The sequence below is a fragment of the Papio anubis genome, chromosome 2 (assembly GCF_008728515.1).
Source record: "Papio anubis isolate 15944 chromosome 2, Panubis1.0, whole genome shotgun sequence".
NCBI classification, from domain to species: Eukaryota; Metazoa; Chordata; class Mammalia; order Primates; family Cercopithecidae; genus Papio; species Papio anubis.
Genome location: NC_044977.1, coordinates 185,352,967 through 185,374,137, shown reverse-complemented (window position 1 = coordinate 185,374,137; position 21,171 = coordinate 185,352,967). Strand labels below are relative to the sequence as shown.

The following is a 21,171-nucleotide window of genomic DNA, read 5'->3' as shown; positions in this document are numbered from 1 at the left end:
CTCTCTTTATAACGTTGCTGTTATGAGCAGGATTATAAAATTCTAATTTTTAGAAAATTTAGTTTTAAAATTCTGATATTTAGGGAAGAATTCTTGTTCCTCACTTGCAAAATGGAGACAATATTACATTCATTAATTTTTAAACCATGTTCTTTAGAACACTAGATCTCCTCATAGATTGGGTGACTACATATAACTTATCATCCAGATCTAAATTCTTTTGAAAAGAAAGGAAGTGCTATTGTGAATAATGTTGGGACAACAGGTACCTGACGGTTTGAGGAGAGGATGTCAACAAAAAGTCAAAAGTCAAGCAGGTAACTTGTTTCAGTCTCTTCAATCACATCGGAGCTGCTCTATTTTTATCATCAGTTTTATATATTTGAGTTCCAAGTAAGATTTTATTTCCAAAAGGTTTCTTTTTAAATGAAAATCACTTGCCTAGGAAACTTTTGCTCTGTCAATCAATGATTTAATTCAAAAAGATCTATAGTGCCCACTCTCCAACAAATCTCTCAAAACCAGGCTTAAATCCTGTATCTTCCACAATGCCTTCCCACAGACTCAAGGGAAAAGTCAACCTTTTTTTCTCTTATGTTTTTCCTTTACCTATACCTCCACTCAAATCTCTCATCTGGTTTTCTATGCAGTAGAGTCACAAATGTGGCTGTCTGTACAGCTAAAACAACGTTTCTTCACCTTGGGACTATTGCTATTTTAGGCCAGACAATTTTGTGCTATGGGAGAGAATGTCTCCTGCATGTTAGGATGTTAATCAGCCTCCCTATCCTTCACCCACCAGATACCAGACAGGCTTCCACCCCAGATGTGACAACCAGTAATATCTCACTGGGACACTGGGACATTGTTAAATGTCCCCCATGGGCAAAATCACCCTGTCTTGAGAACCACTGAGCTAAAGGAAGTATAGGATCAGGCCAAGCTGGTCTTAAGTTGGAATGATGGTACTCACATAGCTGTGTGACTTCAGGCAAGTTATTAACTTTGCTGAATTTTATAGTTCCTTTGCCATAAAATAAGAATATTAATAGCATAGAATTTATCAGGTAGTTGAAAAGATTAAGTGAAATAAAGGGTTTGTATACACGCTGTGAATAGAGATGTGCACACACATGCACTTGTGTGCTCATATATTATATAAAGGATTAGGAAAGCAGAATGAGATGAGCCTGAAATTTGGAGTTATATTGCAAAGGCCATAAAGGAAGCTTGTTGCCAGGAATCAATAAGTAATAACTGCTTAATCATCACTGACATCATCCTCATCATCCTTATCAAACCACGATCTCTTAAAAATCAAAGTATAATTCATCTCAACAATTCTATTGTAACACTCTGGATTATCAGGATCCCTTTTCATAGATCAGTAAATCTTGTCCAGTTGGATTAGTGAATGCTTCCTCAGGCTTCATCATAAACTTCATTTCTTGAGAATCCTCTGTGGAACTCAAAATCAAAGTGCTAGAAAGTAAAAGTTGGCACTATTTCATACTCAGTGGATTTGGCATTTCACTGGAGTCAGATAGACTTCATTTCCAGTCATTTCTAGGATCCCCTTCAAAGCCAGGGGAGGGGATGGTTACAGAGAGACAAGCAGGGTGACAAGCAGTGCATTGAAGGAGAGGCAGACAAAAGGCCAAGTCCCCGAGCTGGCTCTTGAGCATTTCAAGCACCTGAACTAAATCTATGTGACAGGAACGCTGTGTCATCTGATATGAATACCACCAGCCACATACTTTTCCCTAAAAGCTTTTATGCACCCACCTCTGGCTCTCTCTTTTATTTCAGTCCCAAATACAGAGGGTCAGATTTTAACAACTCCAGTTACACAGGGGTTGTGTGTTGGTTAGGATAAAGTATAGCAGTTACAGCAGTGTGCGTGGTGGGGGTAGGGGGAACGCGGTATTATTCTTGACTTTCCACCAATTATTTACCAGCTGAGTGCCTGGTCCACAGGTTTGCTTTAGGTGCTGCCTGCCAACAGTTCATTGCCTAGAGTCTCAGTTTTCCTTATTACAACCATCGCTTGCTTCCTGTTTACACTGGGTAAAGAGACCAGGTTTCATGCCTGTAGGCCCACATTCCTCAGTAGAGCTGGTTTTCCGAGCCTGCAGGCTACAGGTTTCAGCCTCCCTGTGTGTGGAAGGAAGTCTCCTGTCATAGAGGGCACACCCGTCCAATACCCAGTACTTGAAATCACTTGAGAAGTCACACTGCTGGACAGACTGTATATATCATCCTTGCATATTTTTTCTGGAATTATACTTACAGAGACCCTGTGACTATAAATTCAAGTGTGTAGAGAGAAATAAGAAGAGGCAGTAGCTTCTTTTTTCTTACACGGGAGAGGTTTCTACCCATCGTAATTTCCATCCTCATCCTATCCCATCCCCCAACCCTCCTCTCTGAACATATGCAATATGTGCACACACACAAGTGCACTTTAAACTTAGCTAAACTGAATTAGTCTTTATCGGAGAACATTATGTATACCTTTGTAATTTGCAGCTTTTAAACATGTTTCCTCTACTTAAAATGTCTTTTCCCACCTTCTTTGATGTTTAAATCACCCATACCTTGAGTTTCATATCAAATGTCATCAGACTTGTAACTTTTGGACTTATCTGTTCCCACTTTTGGGCTCCTATATAACACCCTGTGAATCCCCCTATTTACAGTCTTAGCACTTTAAATTATAATTTGTGAAAGTCTTTCCTGCCTCCTCCCACTATGCCGTAAGTATCTGTAGGGCAAAATCAGTTTTAGTCTTCTTGGTAATCCAGAACATTTCTCATCATGCAATAGTCACTGCCAGGTAGGTACTCAATGAAGATTTGTTGAATTGATGTAAAAGGCAAACAAAGGGCTAAGAATATAAAGTTAAATTTGATTCCTAAAACGTTGGTTCATTTGCATGATCCACTTGAAAAGATGGATAGAAATACAAGAAAAGAGTACAAAGGGTTGGTCTGTAGATCATTATGGTTACAGAGCACTCATAATGCGTTCACTGCTATTCATCAGTTCTGGGTTCAGTACTAGTCCTTCCCAGGAGTACTCTCTGCATACTCCAGGAACCCAGCAAAGCGATGGTTAAAAAAGAAAAGATAAGGCTACAAGTTGCAAATACAAAGTAGATGAAATAATTGAGGATAATTGAGCCAGGTTGTGAGATATAATATTATACCATATCACATCAATTAATACAAAAGTACACACAGTCTCTCTCTTTCTCTCTCACTCACTTTCTCTCTCTCTCTCTCTCTCACACACACACACACACACATACAGACACACACACACACACACACACACACACACTTCTTTCAGGCTTATACCCATTTCCCTGAATATTAGGAAACTGGGTATGACATAGAACTATTACTATATGACCTCAGTCACTTATTCCCTCTGAATAAGTGTCCTCATTTTCTTTAAAGAGACAAAATCTTGCTCTGTCATCCAGGTTGGAGTGCAATAGTATAATCATAGTTCACTGCAGACTTGAACTCCTGGACTTAAGCAATCCTCCTGCCTTAGCCTTCCAAGGAGCTGGGATTATAGGTAACTGGAATGGGAACACAGGTACTTGCCACCATGTCTCGTTAATTTATTTTATTAAATTTTTTTAAAGACATGGTCTTACTATGTTGCCTAGGCTGGTCTTGAACTTCTGACCTCAAGCAATCCTCCCACCTTAGCCTCCTGAGTCACTGGGATTACTGGCATAGGCCACCACCACACATGGCTCAACTGTTCTCATTTTTAAAACAAAGACGCCTATCCTTATCTTACAGGGGTTTTATTAGTTGAATTACATGAAAATATTATTCAAACTGTAATCAATAGATATAAAGTACAATTATGTAATAGTACACTAGATACTTTTTATGTCTCATAATATTAAAAGCAGTGCCAAAAAGCTACTATTTTATTTTATATTTTCACAATTGTTTTATATGAGTAACACAAAGTATGTACATGAACAGATTGGAAACATTTGGTGAAGCAGGGAGATAAGCAAGACTGTCTGGGAAGAGGCCACTTGACCACCATATTTGCCAGATGTGGAAGTGGTATAGAGTTAGTGAGATGGGAATAGTATATTTTGACATAGCATTGTATAAACTTTACAGCAATTTAATCAATAAATGCTAACAGACTTAGACATAGAGTAAATTTGAATTTGAATGTGATTATGTCCATTAATGCTCTTTCTTTGGGTACCTTCCTGAACCACCAGTCCCATGACTACTCAGCTTTGGCCCAGTGTTGTGTAATCTCAAACCTATATCACCAGTGCAGCTTTCTCTACTAAGCTTCAGACCTAAATTTCTAACTGCTTGACAACCAACCTGACGCCAAGTTCTATAGAAAAGCAACATGTTTCAAACTCAACGTGTCATAAGCTGAGTCCCCAAACCTACTTTTTCCAGTTTTCTGCAATCAAATTAATGGAATCACCATCTACCCAATCCTGAAATCTTGTCATCTTTGACTTCTTCATTGTCTTCAATATCCTGTCAGTTACTTCATGAATAACTCAAAATCTCCTCATCTTCTCTCCCTTCCTACTGCTCCTAACTTAGTTTAGGCTCTTATATCTGTTAGCTAAGCCATTGTAACTATAGTGGGGACTATGTAACATTAAACTCCAGTTAAACCAAATTACTCTTTATCTAAGAACCTTCTGTATACTTTTAATTACCTCCTTTCCTTTTTGCTTGATCCAAACTTCAGTTTCAGTTAATTAGAACTCTTGAAAATATTTGCATTTTTATCTGCCTCCTCTGTTAAGCACCGCCTTCCCCAAAGGCAGGAACCTTGTCTCATTTCTGTTTGTATCCTCAACAACAGTCATAATACCTGCACTTTGTTGGTGTTAGAAAAATCTCTTGAATAAAGAGATTCTAGATACAGTAGAAAAAAATGACTCTGGGTAAGAATAAGTTTGAATATTTTCATGTATTTTAAAATAATAATTTGTTCCATTAGATTGTAAATAATTTGAAAGTTTTGACTGTATAACTCAGCTGTACGTTATTCCCTCCCCGTGAGACAATAGTTTTCTTAAACTGAATTAAATTGCTTCAGGTATTTGATTAGTTATGCATTTTCCCCATATTCTACTTTTTAACTAATTCATTCATCAGAGAGATGGAAAAACCAGTTTATTAAACCCTTTTAAAATCTCATGTTTTTGCCAAAATATTCACATAAAAATATTCTAGATCCCCCAAATTATCTTTCTTCTTATTTATTCTTTTACATTAATATGACTGGGTCTTAATCAAAGCCAATCTTGGAAAATGTCCTAAACACAAATAATTTTGTGACATAACAACCAACAACAAAAGAGAAACTAAGACACAAAAACCTGGATCAAAGCACTCATCCTCTCACATTCCAGATGGAAATCATTTGTTTTCCTAGAGAGCTGGGACTTTGGGTGGCCTTTGAATAAGAAATGGCTTGGCAAATGAAAGTGCCAGACTATTGCTAAAGGAAAAAAAAAGATTAAAAAACTTTGGAATAATAATTTAAGGAGAAAAACCTTAAAGGAAATACACTTAACAGATCCACGAAATAGTTTGATTGGCTAAAAGTCAACCAACCAACTAACTGTCTATCACGTTCATGTGTGTGTGCACGTGCGTCCCACCTGCTATTCTTACTTCCATCCAGCAAGAGCTACATGAACATCAATTTCCTATTCAGCCTTTGCTACTGGGAAGGCTGGGGCAAAACCCAATGCTCCATTCATGGGTATTTGGAAAATAATACCCTCTTTGATATTTTACTTTTCATCTTTCTTTTTGCATTATTTGATTGTATTTATATATAGCAGAATAAGATAAAGCACAAACAGATGTCAGAATGTGACAGTGTTATTTATCTGCAGTTTATAGAGCTTGTTCTTTAATTCCTCACGCTGAACTTCTTCCCGCAAAGGGCATTCAGGGAATGACCATCTAATGCACCAAGTATGAGGAATAAGAGAAGACTTGGCCCAGGAAATGATGGATGTACCAACTGAGGCAGTTAGTATTTATTTTGATTTACAATAAAGTATAATTACTATTAATTCAAAAATATATATTATTTTAATGGTCGGAACCAGATGACCTTTAAAGCAGGAAAATGTCTTTGGGAAAATAGGTTATCAAGCTCTTTAACTTGGATTAACAGATGTTTTTAAAAAGAAACATAAAGTGTTCTGCATTGTTAATAATAATTTTTGAAACAGACTTTGAAGATTATGGAACAATGTATTAATGTGTTGTTATTAATAAGAACTTCTAGAAACAGAGAAGTCTGACATTGCGTTTGAAGTTCGGGGCAACAGCAGGATGGAAATTCCCGCTCTATCTCCCTGAGGCCCTCGATGAGTCTATTCTCATATTCTTGCCTTCAAGTAGGTGTTAGGTTGTTCTTATTGATTGTTTGGTGTTTTGGCTTTCAGTGGTAAAGAGTCAGGCTAGGGGCTGATGTTGATGCTTGGGTTGAGAAACTGTGACATAGGAGTGTTCCACAGCGTGGCAACGTGATTCATATGCCAAGCTGGTTTAGTGTCAATAACAGCTTGAAGCCTGAGGGAAACCAGGACATTATAAATCCCTGAGGACATTTGCATAATTCTTGAGAGGAACATTGACTTTCCATGGGAGAATAATGTGATTCAAGGTCATTTCATCTATGTATTAGGGGGGAATGAAGACTCCATCTAGACTGTAATCAAATATACGTGGCCTCAAATTCTTTTTAAAATCCCCAGGACCTATCAATTTAAAATATTTTCACACACATACATATATATTTACACTTGCATGAATAGGTATGTTTAATGCAAGAAACATAATATATGCCATCAACCACAGAAAGTCTTTAGATGCAGATTGCCAAGTTTTGAATTCATAGCAAATAAAGAATTGTCATATTCTGAAATGAATGATATAATATAAAAGCAAACATAAAAAGGACAGAGAAGGTAGGAATTTCTAGGTCTATAAGTGCACTCATGTGTATATTTGGTTTTATTGAAAATACAAAGTTTGATCTTTCACTACATTTTCAGCTCCAACTGTTTTACTTCTTGACTACCTAGAATGCCTCCGTACTGCTTAAGATACCCGGGGGAGGTGAGAGAATAATAGAAAACTGTTCCCTTTAGAAATGAGTCTAAAATCTGCTTGATTAGATGAAATTTAAAGACAAAGAAATTCTGAATAGCTTTACACTTCATGGAGTATTTATACACACATCATTCTATTTAACCTTATAATGGTCCAGTGAGGTTGGGAGGAAAGGCAGTGCTCATTATCCTCATTTTAGAGGTGAGACTACCAAGGCTCAGAAAGAGAAGTGACTTAATCAAGCATGACCACACATTGAACCACATCGAACTATGATTTATACTATTCCACACTTCCCTGAATAAAATAATTAGAATGTGATTATATGTGGGAAAGTATATATACCCTGTAGGTGATGCATGCAATTAGTAAGGTGAAAGCAGCATGTTATATATAAATATAATGTATATTTACATATAAAAACAGACTGACTCTTTACTAAAAAATCTATAAACCTATTACTGTTTTTGTCTATATAAATTGCTGGTTTTATTTTATTATTTTATTTTATTTTATGTTTTGTTTAGGAGTACATGTCTCTAGAAGCACATAACTCCAGCAACAAAGCTAATCTAGGAGTAATACCCAAGATGCCTCCTACCTTGCAAATTTCAAGGAATTTCTCACTGGTGTATTTCATAGGGTGCTCAGTGAAAGTAGCATAAGGAACTTCAGTAGACCATGGGTTCCAGCGGGACAGTAGGGACTGCTCCTCTGGACTCCCCCAGTAGATCCTAAGGCCTTCTCCTTGTCTCCTACAAGAAAGGGGTTTTCCATTAGATTAGTCATTTCCATTTCCAAAAAAAAAAAAAAGATAAAAAATGGAATGTAATACATCAGTCCGCCTTCATATTGCTGCTAAGTGGCTTAACTCCCAGCTAGTTAAACTGTTCAAAGGATTTTAGGGGGTGAGAAGAAAAAGGTGAATTTGGTTTTAAACATAGGAAATTCCAGGTGTTTGGAGGAATTCTATGTGGGAAACACCTACTTGGAAATGTGAGTCTGATACTCAGAGCAGTGGCCAGAGCTGGAAATATGGATATTGACATCACGCCAAGATTCTGATGGTAAGAATTAAGAGAGAAAGAGACGAGGTATCAAAGAGGTGAACAGTAACGGAACAGTTCAGATGGGAGACAGTTTCTAGAAGAAAGGAGATGCCATGACAATAACAGTTTCCACAAAAGCAAGAACTGACTAAGGAAAGACATGGGGCTTCTCGCATGGTAGAACATACATGATTTTTGAGGGAGATGATGACCAACTCAAAATGTTCTGCGACTTCAGATTCTGAATCTCATTGTCCTCTATTCTCTGCACACATTCCATTCAGTGAAATTGCAGCAACAAACATGTCAAAGCTTGTAGAAAGACTGTGCCTGCCCCTTCCTGTTAAGTTCACAGTCTTAATCCACAAGATGTGGGAGGAAGTCACTCGCATAACCCAGGCCTGGTCATTTAGTGAACCTAAGTGCAGAGCAAGAGAAAGTAAGCTTGAGACAACAGGGAGAGGACTCATGGCAGAGGAGTTGCAGCCACACTGAATAACAAAACCGTGTTTCTGAGGCCTCTTTCGCATGTGTCCATCAGAATTTATGATTTGTGGTTTTAGATATCTCTGAATGCAAAGAGATGCCCGGAGGTTAAGCCAAACTCAGGTACCTTGCATTCGACAAGCTTGGAAACTAAGTTGCCTGTAATTCTAAGCAGCCCTATGGAACATCACAGATGTCTCATTTTGTCTAAAAATTAAATCCTGGGATTTCTGGAATGAAAAACCAGAGCTTAATTGTGGTGCCTTCACAAAACTGCCACTTCCTGTATTAAGGAAGGATTCCTTCGGGAATGCTGTTATGGTTTCTGAATGTTTATCCATGTGGAGATTGTATAAGCACAATTTCATACAAATGCATATAACACTCCACTCCCCAATTGGTTAATACCTTAACTTTTCTCACAAAAGGAAAGTAAGAAAAGTCCCTGAAATGTTCTGCTGGCTAGTTCTCAGATTTTTGATGATTATATTTGAAAACTGATACCCTCCTTTCTTTTTGTACTTAATCCTTTGCCCAAGAAGAAAAAAAAAAAAAAAAGAAACCAAACAAACAAACAAAAAAAGAATATAGGGGAAAAAAAACAGAGGAAATAAAAATATTGAGAAGAATAGAAAAATAGAAGATAAATATACCTCTAAAATTTTCTTTCTCCCTCTCCTTCTCAGCTGGCATGCTGGCATTTATTATCCCCCAGCACTTATTTTTCTGGCCTGACAATAAACTCTAAACTCAATGAATATTCTATGTGTGCTGGTTAATAGAGCATTCTGGATTGAGTCCATTAAAACAACTTGCACAATGGAATTATTTACTGCTTCATATATCAATTTATGTGCTGGGTGCAATTTTTCTTTTATCCAAAGGGGATGAAAATCTGCCAAGAGAGCTTGCCTAATAAGTACACATTATATTCTTCTACCTTAGGGAAACCTCAGATTAAGTTTGAGCATGAAATTCACGAGCGACCCTATTTCTAAATAACCAGTCAATCTGAGTATAACAAGGACCTTTCTCAGAGATGTTGTACACTTCCAAATATACAAGTTCAACCAACCTTCTTTCCTGAGCTCCAGAGGTGAAAACTAGGAAGATTAATCTAAAGCTAAGTTATCTCTCCAAGGGTGGGGTTTCTCAGGCCATCCAGCAGAGCCGTTCGTATCAGAGTGCTATGAAAGACTATCATCTTTTTTTTTGTCAAACACCATTAGAACAGTCGTGGAGACTGCAGGTGCCTTTATGACCAGAAATACTTTTTTTTAATAGTAACTTGTAGTCACATGAAAGAAATCCTGGGAGGTAACAGAGTGGAGTAAAAGTGAGGTGAGCTGGATGTCCAGGAGTCCTGTGATACAGTCTCGATTTTGACACTTAATGTTACGCGACGATGGGCAAGCTTATTTCTCTTTCTGAATTTCTTTCCGAATCTGAATCATTTCTCTTTCTGAATCTTCTGAATATGTCTTCCCATATTTAGAAAAAATATGACTTCCTCATCTCTTCTATAGAGTGTCTCTATATTGAGACATTCCGTGACCTCAGTCACTGTGTGAAGAGTGGAGGCAGCTACGGTCATGACGCCAGTAACAATCATCTGGCTGGGTACACACAACATCCAAAAGCGGTCTTGGGGCATGAATTCTCTAGTTTAGAAGCATCTAATTAGCCCCACTGAGCAGAACAAGTCCTCTACTGCAAAGGTCACACCAAGTACTATCCTATCATTCCAAGGGGCTTTCAGGACCTACCACAACATTCTACAAACATGGAAAAGCTATTTCTCGGCGGAATTGCAGATAAGGTGTCAGAGCTAGAAGGGCTCTTGGAAGCCATAGCCTAGTGCTTCCTTTCTGTAGATGGAAAAAGTAAGACTCAGAAAGTACCAGAACTTTCCCAAAGCATCACTACAGGACAGGGATGAGCTGGCAAGAGTCCTGGTTTCCTGAGACCTCATTCAGGGGTCTTTTCACTATTCTGGGCTAAGGTACGAAATATATTCAAAGCTAAAGTCCTGCTATTGCATAACATTGCCTTATTTCCAATAGACACAAAGTTAAAAGAATTGCTCTGAGGAGGCTGCCATCATTCATGGGTGGAAAAGCCTGCCTAGGGATCCGGTCAGTTATCAGAAGAAAACCTCTGTCTCAAAGCCAACTATGCATTCTTAAATATACTCAATATGAGCAATTTTGAGACTATAGGAAAATAAGGAAGCACTGGACGTGAAGGAGACAATTACAAACAAGTTAAGTTGTCAGGGTAAGAAGACTGGGTCTTTGGTCAGGTGCGGTGGCTCATGCCTATAATCCCAGCACTTTGGGAGGCTGAGGCGGGTGCATCACCTGAGGTCAGGAGTTCGAGACCAGCCTGGTCAACTTGGTGAAACCCCTGTCTCTACTAAAAATACAAAAATTAGCTGGGTGTGGTGGCAGGATCCTGTAATCCTACCTACTTGGGAGGCCGAGGCAGGAGAATCACTTGAACCCAGGAGGCAGTGGTTGCAGTGAGCCGAGATCATGCCACTGCACTTCAGCCTGGGCAACAGAGCAGAACTCTGTCGCAAAAAAAAAGAAAAGAAAAAAGAAGAAGACTGGGACTTTCTCACTGAGCTGCTATGATGGGTTAATTAAAGTCCTAAGTAAAGACTGCCAACACCAAATAATCAAGAAAATAAGTATTTGGAAGTTTTCTTTCTGTAATCATACTCGGTATAAATCATGACTTTCACTAGCTCTGTGTCTTTGGGCATTTCACACCACCTTTCTGATCTTTAGGTCACAATAATTTTGTGAAAAACAAGAGGATAATGAATGATAAAAAGTTTTGTTTCTATAAGGCACTGTCCCACTAGTGTATATCGAGTGTCTACTGTGTACCATACTACCCACTCTGTACTGTTAGAGATCTTATATTTGTTCTTTTATTTAACCCATATAGTAATTTTGAGCTATTTTTGAGGACATAGATGTAGTTACAGGAAATAAGTTAAAGAATATGACCAGATTTAATCAGATCATCAAGTCAAGAACCACTAGTGAAATGTAATTTAAAAAAGGGACAGGGAGAGGAAAAACACTGGAATCACTGGACATAAACAAAACCAGAGAAGCAAATCTCTAGCACAGAGGAAGTGTTGGGATGTTTTATGTTTGTCTTCACCTATTGAACCCTCTTCCTCTACCTGTGTCTGGGTCCAAGGATGCTTCTTTTGTGTTTAGCTTCTGCCTTCCATCAATGTTTTCATGTGTAAGATTTCTGCTTGAATTTAAATCCATCAGAAATACTTCCATTCAGATAGCTTAAACAAGCTCTTCAATTCTCTTTTCTTCAGTCTGAATAAGCCTAACTTCTTAATTATATTTTCTGATGGGTTAAAAATAATCTTTTAAATCACCTCAGAGCTGATTCTCTAAAACATTCCAAAGTTCTCTATTTTCATTTCCATCATTTCCTTAGCACAGTCTCTATGCAGGGTATACAGAAATGAATAAGACTCAGTGCCTGAACTCTGTAAGTCCATGATCTGACAATCCATGAGCCGATTTTACTATCAATTTGTTCCCAGACTTCAAAAAGCACAAATAGAAACTTGCAAGTCTCATTATAGAAATAGAGGATCACTTATTACAATTTTTCCCACTTTCTATCCTCAAGGAAACCAGCTGGATCTGGCCTCCATTCCCACAGTAGTGGAAGTAAGAAGGGCAATGTACTCTACTTCTAGTAAGTTCCAAAGCCTCCCAGAAAGAGGCAGAGGCAGGGGAAGGGTCCCATATGGACTTGGCGGAAGAAGGTTTGTAATAGTCACGGATTTTTAGGATTCTAAGCTATCTGAGTTGGAAGGCCTTTTGGAGAGGTCAGATTCTACTTCTTTTATTTTAGAGATATGTAACTGAGACTAGAGTTTTCAAAGATCGCAGTTCTTACTTTAGTCATGTTAATTACAAGTTTCACTCAGCGACTCAGATTCAGAATTCTACTCAAACACCGTTGTTGGCAGGATAGAAGAGCAGAGCAATTACTACTTTAAATCATCATAGCAGACCAATAGAAGTTTTACTTTCCACACAAAAAACAGCAAAGACATGCTGAAGGGGTGAGCTTTACACAGTAGAAACTGCTCGTACTAGCGGCAAAGCACACAGTGGTGAAAAACAAATAGGGCTTAACAACACAAAAAGTGGCTGCAGGTTGGAAGAAGGAAAAACATTCTTTGATAACCAACTTTGTAAGAGAATAAATTATTTTTGACAGGAAGGACTCCTCTCCTCTAAGTCGTTTTTTAACTGAGCTAGAAAATATGCCAGTTAGTACTCGGTCTGAGTTAATATACTCATTCCGTGCATTCTTCTTTCTTCAGGGAGAAGCCACATGTCCTCTTGCATAGGGCAACATAGCTGACTTCCTCTCCCTGGACTCCTCACTCTCCTTCCACCCTGGCCTCCAAAGAGTCTCTGTAAAGGGACTAACCTACCTGTCAGCAGAACTGAATGAGGACGCCTAGCTCCCTAGAAGGAGAGATGGCAGCTTTCGTTATTACCTCCATCAGCCACCCCTCCTTTCTACTCATCTCAAATCTCAAAGCTCCACCACAGAATTAAAAACATAGCTGGAGGCACCAAACCGAGATTTATGAGGAAGCACAGACATTAACTCTTGCTCTAAACGCAGGGCGTGTGCTTGTAAGTATGGGTGAGCAAACAGAGGGAGGCTGTGAGTGGGAGGAGGCGGGCATGCGAGGGGGAGAGAGCAATTCAGAACAACATGATCTATTTTCTTAATGTCTCCTTTTCCCCCACCTTAGAGCATGTGTTGTTGAAAGGCAACCTTCTAGGCCCATGAAATGTTAGTCTCTTGCTTATTTAATCTGGACAAAAGCAGGGACAGAGTTGGCACCCTGGAGGGTATTCAATGCTCCTTTGCTCATTGAATGACCTCAGAGGAAATATTTTCCATGACAAGAACCCAAAAGACGCTGGCACAGAGTCAGACAATAAGATTTGCAGAATGTGTTTACATTCTCTCCATGTCCCCAGGCTGTTCCAAACCCATGGGCAGGTGCTGCCTTTATCTGCTCTCTTTGCTCACCTGGCTCCCTCCCAGAAGTTTCCAGGGCCTTTAGCTCAATGAGATTAACCACTTACTGGCAAGGGTAACCACGAAATTCTATGGGTTATATTACTTGAGGCAGAGGTCAGTAATAAATAAAGCAGATCGGCAATGTTCATAAAGAAAGGATTCAGGGGCATTGTGGTGCCATTGTAAAAACCTTGAGTGAGAATTAGAAGGTCTGGGTTCAAAAGATGGATCTTCCACTATTCAACTGGGTAATTTGAACCTTTTACTTCTCTGGGCTCCAGGGATCCATCTGTAATATCAGGTAGTTAAAACTGGATCATTTATAAGGTCCTTTTCTACCCCCAATATATTAAGATCTATGCTGAAAGACCAGAATAATTTGTGTTATGCTGGTTAAACAAAAAAACCAAGAGATAACCCAAGGGATAACTTAATGAATATGAGAAATTCTCAGAAGACTACAAAGACTTGACCATTCTCCTAAAAGGTGAAAAAAAGTGATCTTAACCTGCAGAAAAGACTTGAGGTTAAATCAAAAGCAGAATTTAGATCAAGTGAGAGTGAATAATTATAAAAAGGGTTACCAAAAATGGTCATGGAATCTCCCAAGTCCTTAAAAGAGATGTTTATCTGCTCGGGAAAGTTTAAATGTGCTTGTCCTAGAGGTGGTCATGTTCATGGCTGAAGAGAGGAAGACAAAGTTTCCAAACCAAAGGTCCAATTTAAGATTTCATGACTCACAATGTTGGAATATATATGTGTTTGTGCAGTAAATATTTATGCTAAAATAAACATGGCTGCTTACAATGCTAGGTACATAGAAACCACTTAATGAACTTTTGTTTAATGAAGGTGAAGGAATGAGTTTACGGACTAAGATAGGATGCCTGTCAATTTGAATGTCATATTATTCCATTTTTAGAATGTTACATGTTATGGTAGTAAGATCTCTGGGCTGGTAGTCAAAAAAAATGTGGTTCAAATTCTTGCATTTATAGTCACTTTCTTTGTGGTTTAGACTGGGCACTTTTCTGGATGTGCCAATTCCCTCCTTATAAAATAAAGAAGGCACTGGATTAGTGTCTAGAGGACACTCCAACTCTACACAAATCTAACATGTTTGACCCATCAGAGCGGAGGATTACCAACATTTGGGTTTCACTTAAATAACACAGAGAAATATTTTTTTCTCCAGTGAATTAATTTGGATGAAAGTCATTCTCAAACTTACATACTTATTTTCTTAAACAGATTATACTAAAAATAGCTATTTTTAATTAATAAAAGTTATCAAATAAAACACCAGATTTTAAGACCTAGAAAGGATTTATTATTCATCATTTATGTCCTGTGTCCTTGACCCCTTAAATTCGCCAAATATAGACAGAAATCTAAATGTTACCCAAATTAATACTCAAAACCATTATAATGCATTCCTATACTGCTTCCCTTTAGGAAAGCCAGCTGTTGTATATGAAGAGTCAGACTGTTTGCCTAAAGCTCTAAAAGATTCTTGACTGCTAAGTTTATTGGTTCTTATGTCAGCTGTCTCTTCCATCACCATCAGGCTGCCATTTCTTGCTGCTATCAACATTCCTGACTTTAGCTGCTCTTTTCCTAATTTTTTTTTTTTTTAAACTTCTATTGACAGGAAAACAAGGAACATATTATTATTGGGATCATGGGCAAATGATAAAAATATCCTCTTTATCAGGCCATTTATTCTCAGGAAAATGCAACAAGTTATTAGAAAAAGCTGTGTTTTCTCAGATGCCATTTAAATGGAAAGCTTATCCAATGAAGTTGACAATAAATAGCTTTTGAGTAAAGGAAAAGAAACCGGATGCTACTTTAAGTTGTGAGCATCTAAATGGCCTATTTGAAGTCCATGTCTGTCAGAAGGAAACAAATGTCATCCTAGGATTAAAAGCGATAACTTTCTTTCCACTGATGAGGATGACATAAAATGTTGTCATTGCTAGAGTCATACTTTGGCAGACACTGGCATTGTCATATTCTGTACACAGAGCCTCATACCCTGATCTATCCTTCAAACATTTTAGGGTGTAACTCCCTCAAAATCGAACAATTACTTTAAGTGGGAACATTTTAAGTAAATCCCTGATAGAAATCCTCCATAAAGTTCAGAGAAATTGCTCTGGATACAATTGTGATGAAGATTCAGAGGAAGGAACAATCTCTCACAAAAGGTATCAAAAAAAGGCTTCATTCATTCAAAACATCTTTACTGATCTTCAACTCTGTGCCAAGTGCATGCAAGGACCTCGAAAGAGATACAACAAGCCTTCAAGAAACTCAGAGCAGTCTAATGATTTTATAAAGTAGGGGGCCTTTTAGCTGGGGTTTGATGGATATAAGACTTTTGACAAGAAAATAGCATTAAGTACACTGAAGGCAGGAAATCACAAGAACAAAGATCCACATAAGAAAAATTTTATATGTGCTATGTGCCACAATTTGTGTGTTTGTGGTGATTGTAATTATGTCCAGTTGAGCTACATGTGAGTAAGCAGGGTGAAGTCAGACAGCCCAGAAGAAATCTACAGAAATTGGTAGAAGTTGCAGGGGAGGGTGCTGTGATTCAATAGAAAAGTGCATGGTCCGGAGCAGCCTAATTCTAGCATGGAAGCTAGTGAAGAGTCACTGAGGAGTCAGTAGGGTGTGGTTTAATTAACTGAAAAAATGTGTCTCTAATTGCCAGATGCAAAACTAGAGAAGGAAGAGGCATGGTGTGTTCAGAGATGAATGGAACCCGTGGCTAAGCTGGATGCCTTCCTTGGTCTCCAGGCCAAGAGTGGGGCTAGGCCTTGCTCTCTGTCAGCCTCCTGCTGGGTGTCACTAAGAAGACTAGAGGCAAACACAAAAGAGGATAAAATCAAAGATGGGGTGGTAATGGTTATAATGGCAGAAGAAAAAAGGGAAGAAAACATTACATGAAATATAACCTTTATCTTCAACAGATTCAGTGATGGTTGCCATCATTGCAGCAAGATTAGCAGGTTTACCAATCTTGCTGCACCTTAATTTTCTGTTAAGTGGAATTAGTTGTATTTTTCTCAAAAACATACTATAAAGTGTTAAATATAATTTCAAATTTGAAGCCTCTAACAGTGCCTACTAGGCATTCAATATTTGCTAGCTGGAAAGTCTTTCAGCACAGAAACTTTTGTGGGTTTTTTTGTTTGTTTGTTTTTTGTTTTTTGTTTTTTTTGAGATGGAGTCTCACTCTGCCACCCAGGCTGGAGTGCAGTGGCACAATCTCGGCTCACTGCAACCTCTCCCTCCCAGGTTCAAGTAATTCTCCTGCTTCAGCCTCCCAAATAGCTGGGATTACAGGCGTGAGCCACCGCGCCCAGCACACAAACATTTTGTCATCCATTATCTCCTGGTTCTTCATAAATTATTGATACCTGGAAACTAGAAAGGAATTATGAAAATTCTAAAGGCACAGAGCTAGTGAAAGCCAGGATTTGCAACCAGATATTTCTGACCCAAAGGTAGAACTCTGACCTGGATTTCCAGTCAAGAGCCATGAGCTCTACTGGTAAAGTAGGAATGTTGAGGATATCTGAGGGCTGATTAACAAAGGGGACATTTATTGGCATTGCTGGCAGAAGGTGCCTACTCCCAGCAGTGCTCAGATTCTAGGTCTGGACCAGGAATATATCTTCAGTGATGAAAGTGAAAAGCCAGATGCAGGGATCTGGAGCTTATCTGGTCTAGCTCTGGTTCTTCTTCCTACAAACAGCAAAGCAAATCTGGCAAGAGGAAGAGTAAAATCTTAAGAAGGATAACATTAAGACTGCTTTCTTTCCAGTTCATTACCCTGGCACTAAACCTGAGTGGGAAGCATATAACAGGATTGAAAAAGACACAATAGAACTTAAATACTATTGACACAACTCTTTTTCTTCTTTTAAAAATTCTTACTTTCCATAATGAGCACCTATTATTTTTACATGGAAATGATAACCTGCATATTTAAGATGCATCATCTGTCTTAAGAGCGAGGACTAAATGTTCCAGGCAATGCGCTAAGACATCTACATACATTATGTCTAGTTCTTACCACAAGCTCACAAGATAGTTTCAGAATCTCTGTTTTACAGATGAGGAAAGCGAGGTCTAAAGACATTAAGTAGTAGGTGCTGGATCAGGCACTAGATTTTAGGTCTCTTGATTCCACATCCCCTGATAATCCCATGGTATCCTATGGCTATACAGGACAATGAAGAAAAGAAGCATTTATAGTAACCAATTGTTTGTTTTCCCAGTGAGCACACATGAAGAGAATCATTATAGAGCTTACTTTTTTATGTGTGGTCTCTCTTCACCTAAACTAATCTACTCTCTACCTTGCTCCACAGTGCCACTCCAACCAGCTCAAAAAACTAAAGTGGCTTCCAGTTGCCTACCAAATTCAGAAACACTTTCTCAGCCAGATACGCAAGGACTTTTGAGTAGAATTCTAGCATGCATTTCCAATATTCAAAACCACAGCCCCTCACAGCTCCATCCAAACCATTCGACTTGCTGAGCCTGTCTTAAAACATTTGTGATAACTTCATCGATATGAAATTATTCTATATACTTATGTTACATCATCAAATAAACTGTGAGCTGATCAAGAACAGGATCGATGTCTAAATCATGTTCATGGCCCCCATGATATCGATTTTGCAGTTCATGGTCAAACAGGTTGGACATGAGTAGACCCATGGTCTTTACTGTAAACACACACACACACACACACACACAACTCAAAACTCAAAATAAAACAAAAATGCCCATTCCTCAGAGCAGAGTGATCTGACTCCAGCTGCTTTTGCTTTTCATTAGTCTATATTTCTGAGTTGTATTGTTTAAAAATGAGATTTTAAAGTGTTTCCTGTTTGTCTGAAGGAGATAAGAGAAATCCTTCATCAATTTTGAGGGGTACATAACAGATATTTCGAGCAATGCCCAGGATCAAAAGGATTATACGTTTGCATGTGTATAGTATGTGGTTTGCTTTGAAAGTGTTTTGCTGCAGATGCTGGCACGTCACATCTATATTGAAGGCTTTCCGTGCCAAGAGGTTGCCAGGTAGACAGAGGAAAGAGCTTCTCTTACAAAGTTACCAAGAAAAATGCTACACAATAAAGGAAACATTTTGAGGCAACTCCCTTCATTATAAATTGGTACATTTGGCAAATCACTGGCCTCAGGTTTGTGTAAATTTTTGTCTCCCCTCTTAAAAGGAAGTACTTTTGAGCACCCTAAAAACCAAGTTTCAACACGCACAGAGTCACTAAGTAATAAAAAAAAAAAAAAAATTCTCAGAATCTCCTGTTTCCATTTCCCCTTAAGAGAGGTTGGGAGTAGATGGTCTGGAACATATACACGGGCAGTTAGACCAGTTAACACAAACTTCTGGCCCAGCTGTCATGGCCCTTGAGGAAACCACGGGTCTGCCCAGGAAAATGGTGGGTACCTAAGGCTCTGCTTTCCCCACTTTTGGAGGAATTTGAAATGGAACGAATTTCAAGAGAAGATACGTGATACACTCATTTGTTTTCTCTTTCAGCTCATGACATTTCCTGAGGAAGTTTATTTATGGTATTTCATACAGTAAGTTATGTGGCAAAGCAAACTTCCACACACACACTCTCTAGGTTATGGGCCTCATGAATCATTTAAACTGCTTTGCAAGAGTTCAGTGGCCCCTTCCCTGCCAAAGTGAGTATATTCTCCCGACCACTGGTGAAACTCAGACCACAAAAATCCCGTGCTACTGATGAAGTACTTTGATGTAATAAAAGAAGTCTGAGAGGTCAGAGGATGCCGATCTGAGTTCAATTCTCAGCACCAGCATTACTAGGTGACCTTGGAGAAGTCACTTTAATACTCAGTACGTTTCCTCCTCTGAAAAATACAGATAGGAGACATACTTAGCTGAACCAGTGCAAGACTGTACGTAAAGGCTGTGTCTCATCACTGGTTTAAAGCACTTCTTTAGTAGAACCCTGCAAAGTAAATCACAAGAATATAATTTTCTGAGTTATTTTACATTCCTGCTAGCTGTTTTGGCTCCCATCACAACCTGTCAAATCAGAAATTTAGGCGGGCAAAGAAGGAAAATGGTGTAAAATACTAAGCTATATACAAAGTTGAGAAATTTCAATGCTTCCTGAAATAGAGCTGATTCACCTACATTCCACAGTGTATATTTGCTTTGGGGTAAGTGAGTTAAGTTTTACTTGAAGTTTTTGATTTATCTTCATGTTGCAATAATATTGCTTTGCATACATATGAGTTTGGGGTTTTATGATTTTGTTTTTATTTAAGATTTACTTCTACCACAGAGCTTTGTATTTCCACCCAGGCCCAGAGCGATAGTTCAGACAGAGACCTGGGATCCTCCCTCCATTTCTCCCAATCCTAGAGTTCTGTCCCTTAGTGTGGCAGGCTTTGCCTACATGAGAACAACCAGCCCGTGTTCCCAAGTTCCATACACGAGTCCTCTTCCCAAATGGTAACCTCTTGGTCACCATTCTGCCCTATGTGTATGTCCATTGGCAGCACGATATGCTCTTTGAAGGACAGCCCCATTTGAAAAACTCACACAAGCCCTGCAAGCAGATGTAGTGCCATGAGGTAAGAAGTTGTAGGTTTTTAGACACTCAGAGCATGGTTTAGAACAATGCTTGAGAAACTCTAATGAACATCTGAATCACCTGGGGTTTTCTTAAACTCCAGAATCTGATCCACCTGGTCTGGAGTAGGCCTGAAATTCTGGACTCTACATCTAATGAGCTCCCAGGTGATTGTAACCCCACCTAAGAACAAGTGGTCAGAGGGAGTGAGAGGAGCAGTAGGGCATCTGGATTGGCAAATATCCTTGGCCTTGAGGGCTCCTCAGGCTGCGGGGATGGGCACGGCTAGATAGGGATCAAAAGAAGGGTAATCTAAAGTATTCACCTAGGGCATGGGTATTGAAGAGAAGTGAAAGGCATGGTCGTTTTTTACCTGATTGCAAGACAGGAATCTAAGCAGAAGACGGTTTATCAGTGGCCAGGCGTGGTGGCTCATGGCTGTAATCCCAGCACTTTGGGATGCTGAAGCAGGCAAATCACTTGAGGTCAGGAGTTCAAGACCAGCCTGGCCAACATAGTGAAACCCTATCTCTACTAAAAATACAAAAATTAGCTGGGCATGGTGGCACACACCTGTAGTCCCAGCTACTCAGGAGGCTGAGGTGGGAGAATCACTTGAACCCAAGAGGCAGAGGTTGCAGTGAGCTGAGATGACACCACTGCACTTCTGCCTGGGTCATGGGAGTGAAATCCTGCCTCAGGTAAAAAAAAAAAAAAAAAAAAAAATGA

General features: G+C 38.9%; 1 protein-coding gene across 3 annotated transcripts in view; it reads right to left on the bottom strand.

Annotated features, from left to right (window-relative positions):
* TPRG1 (tumor protein p63 regulated 1) overlaps window positions 1-21,171 on the bottom strand; it is a 156,423-nt gene that overhangs the window by 5,763 nt on the left and 129,489 nt on the right. For all 3 annotated transcript variants that reach the window (XM_017956049.3, XM_017956042.3, XM_017956045.3), the window contains one exon: window positions 7,756-7,909. In XM_017956049.3, coding sequence (XP_017811538.2) covers window positions 7,756-7,909 — 154 coding nt within the window. The remainder of the gene's footprint in view (window positions 1-7,755; window positions 7,910-21,171) is intronic.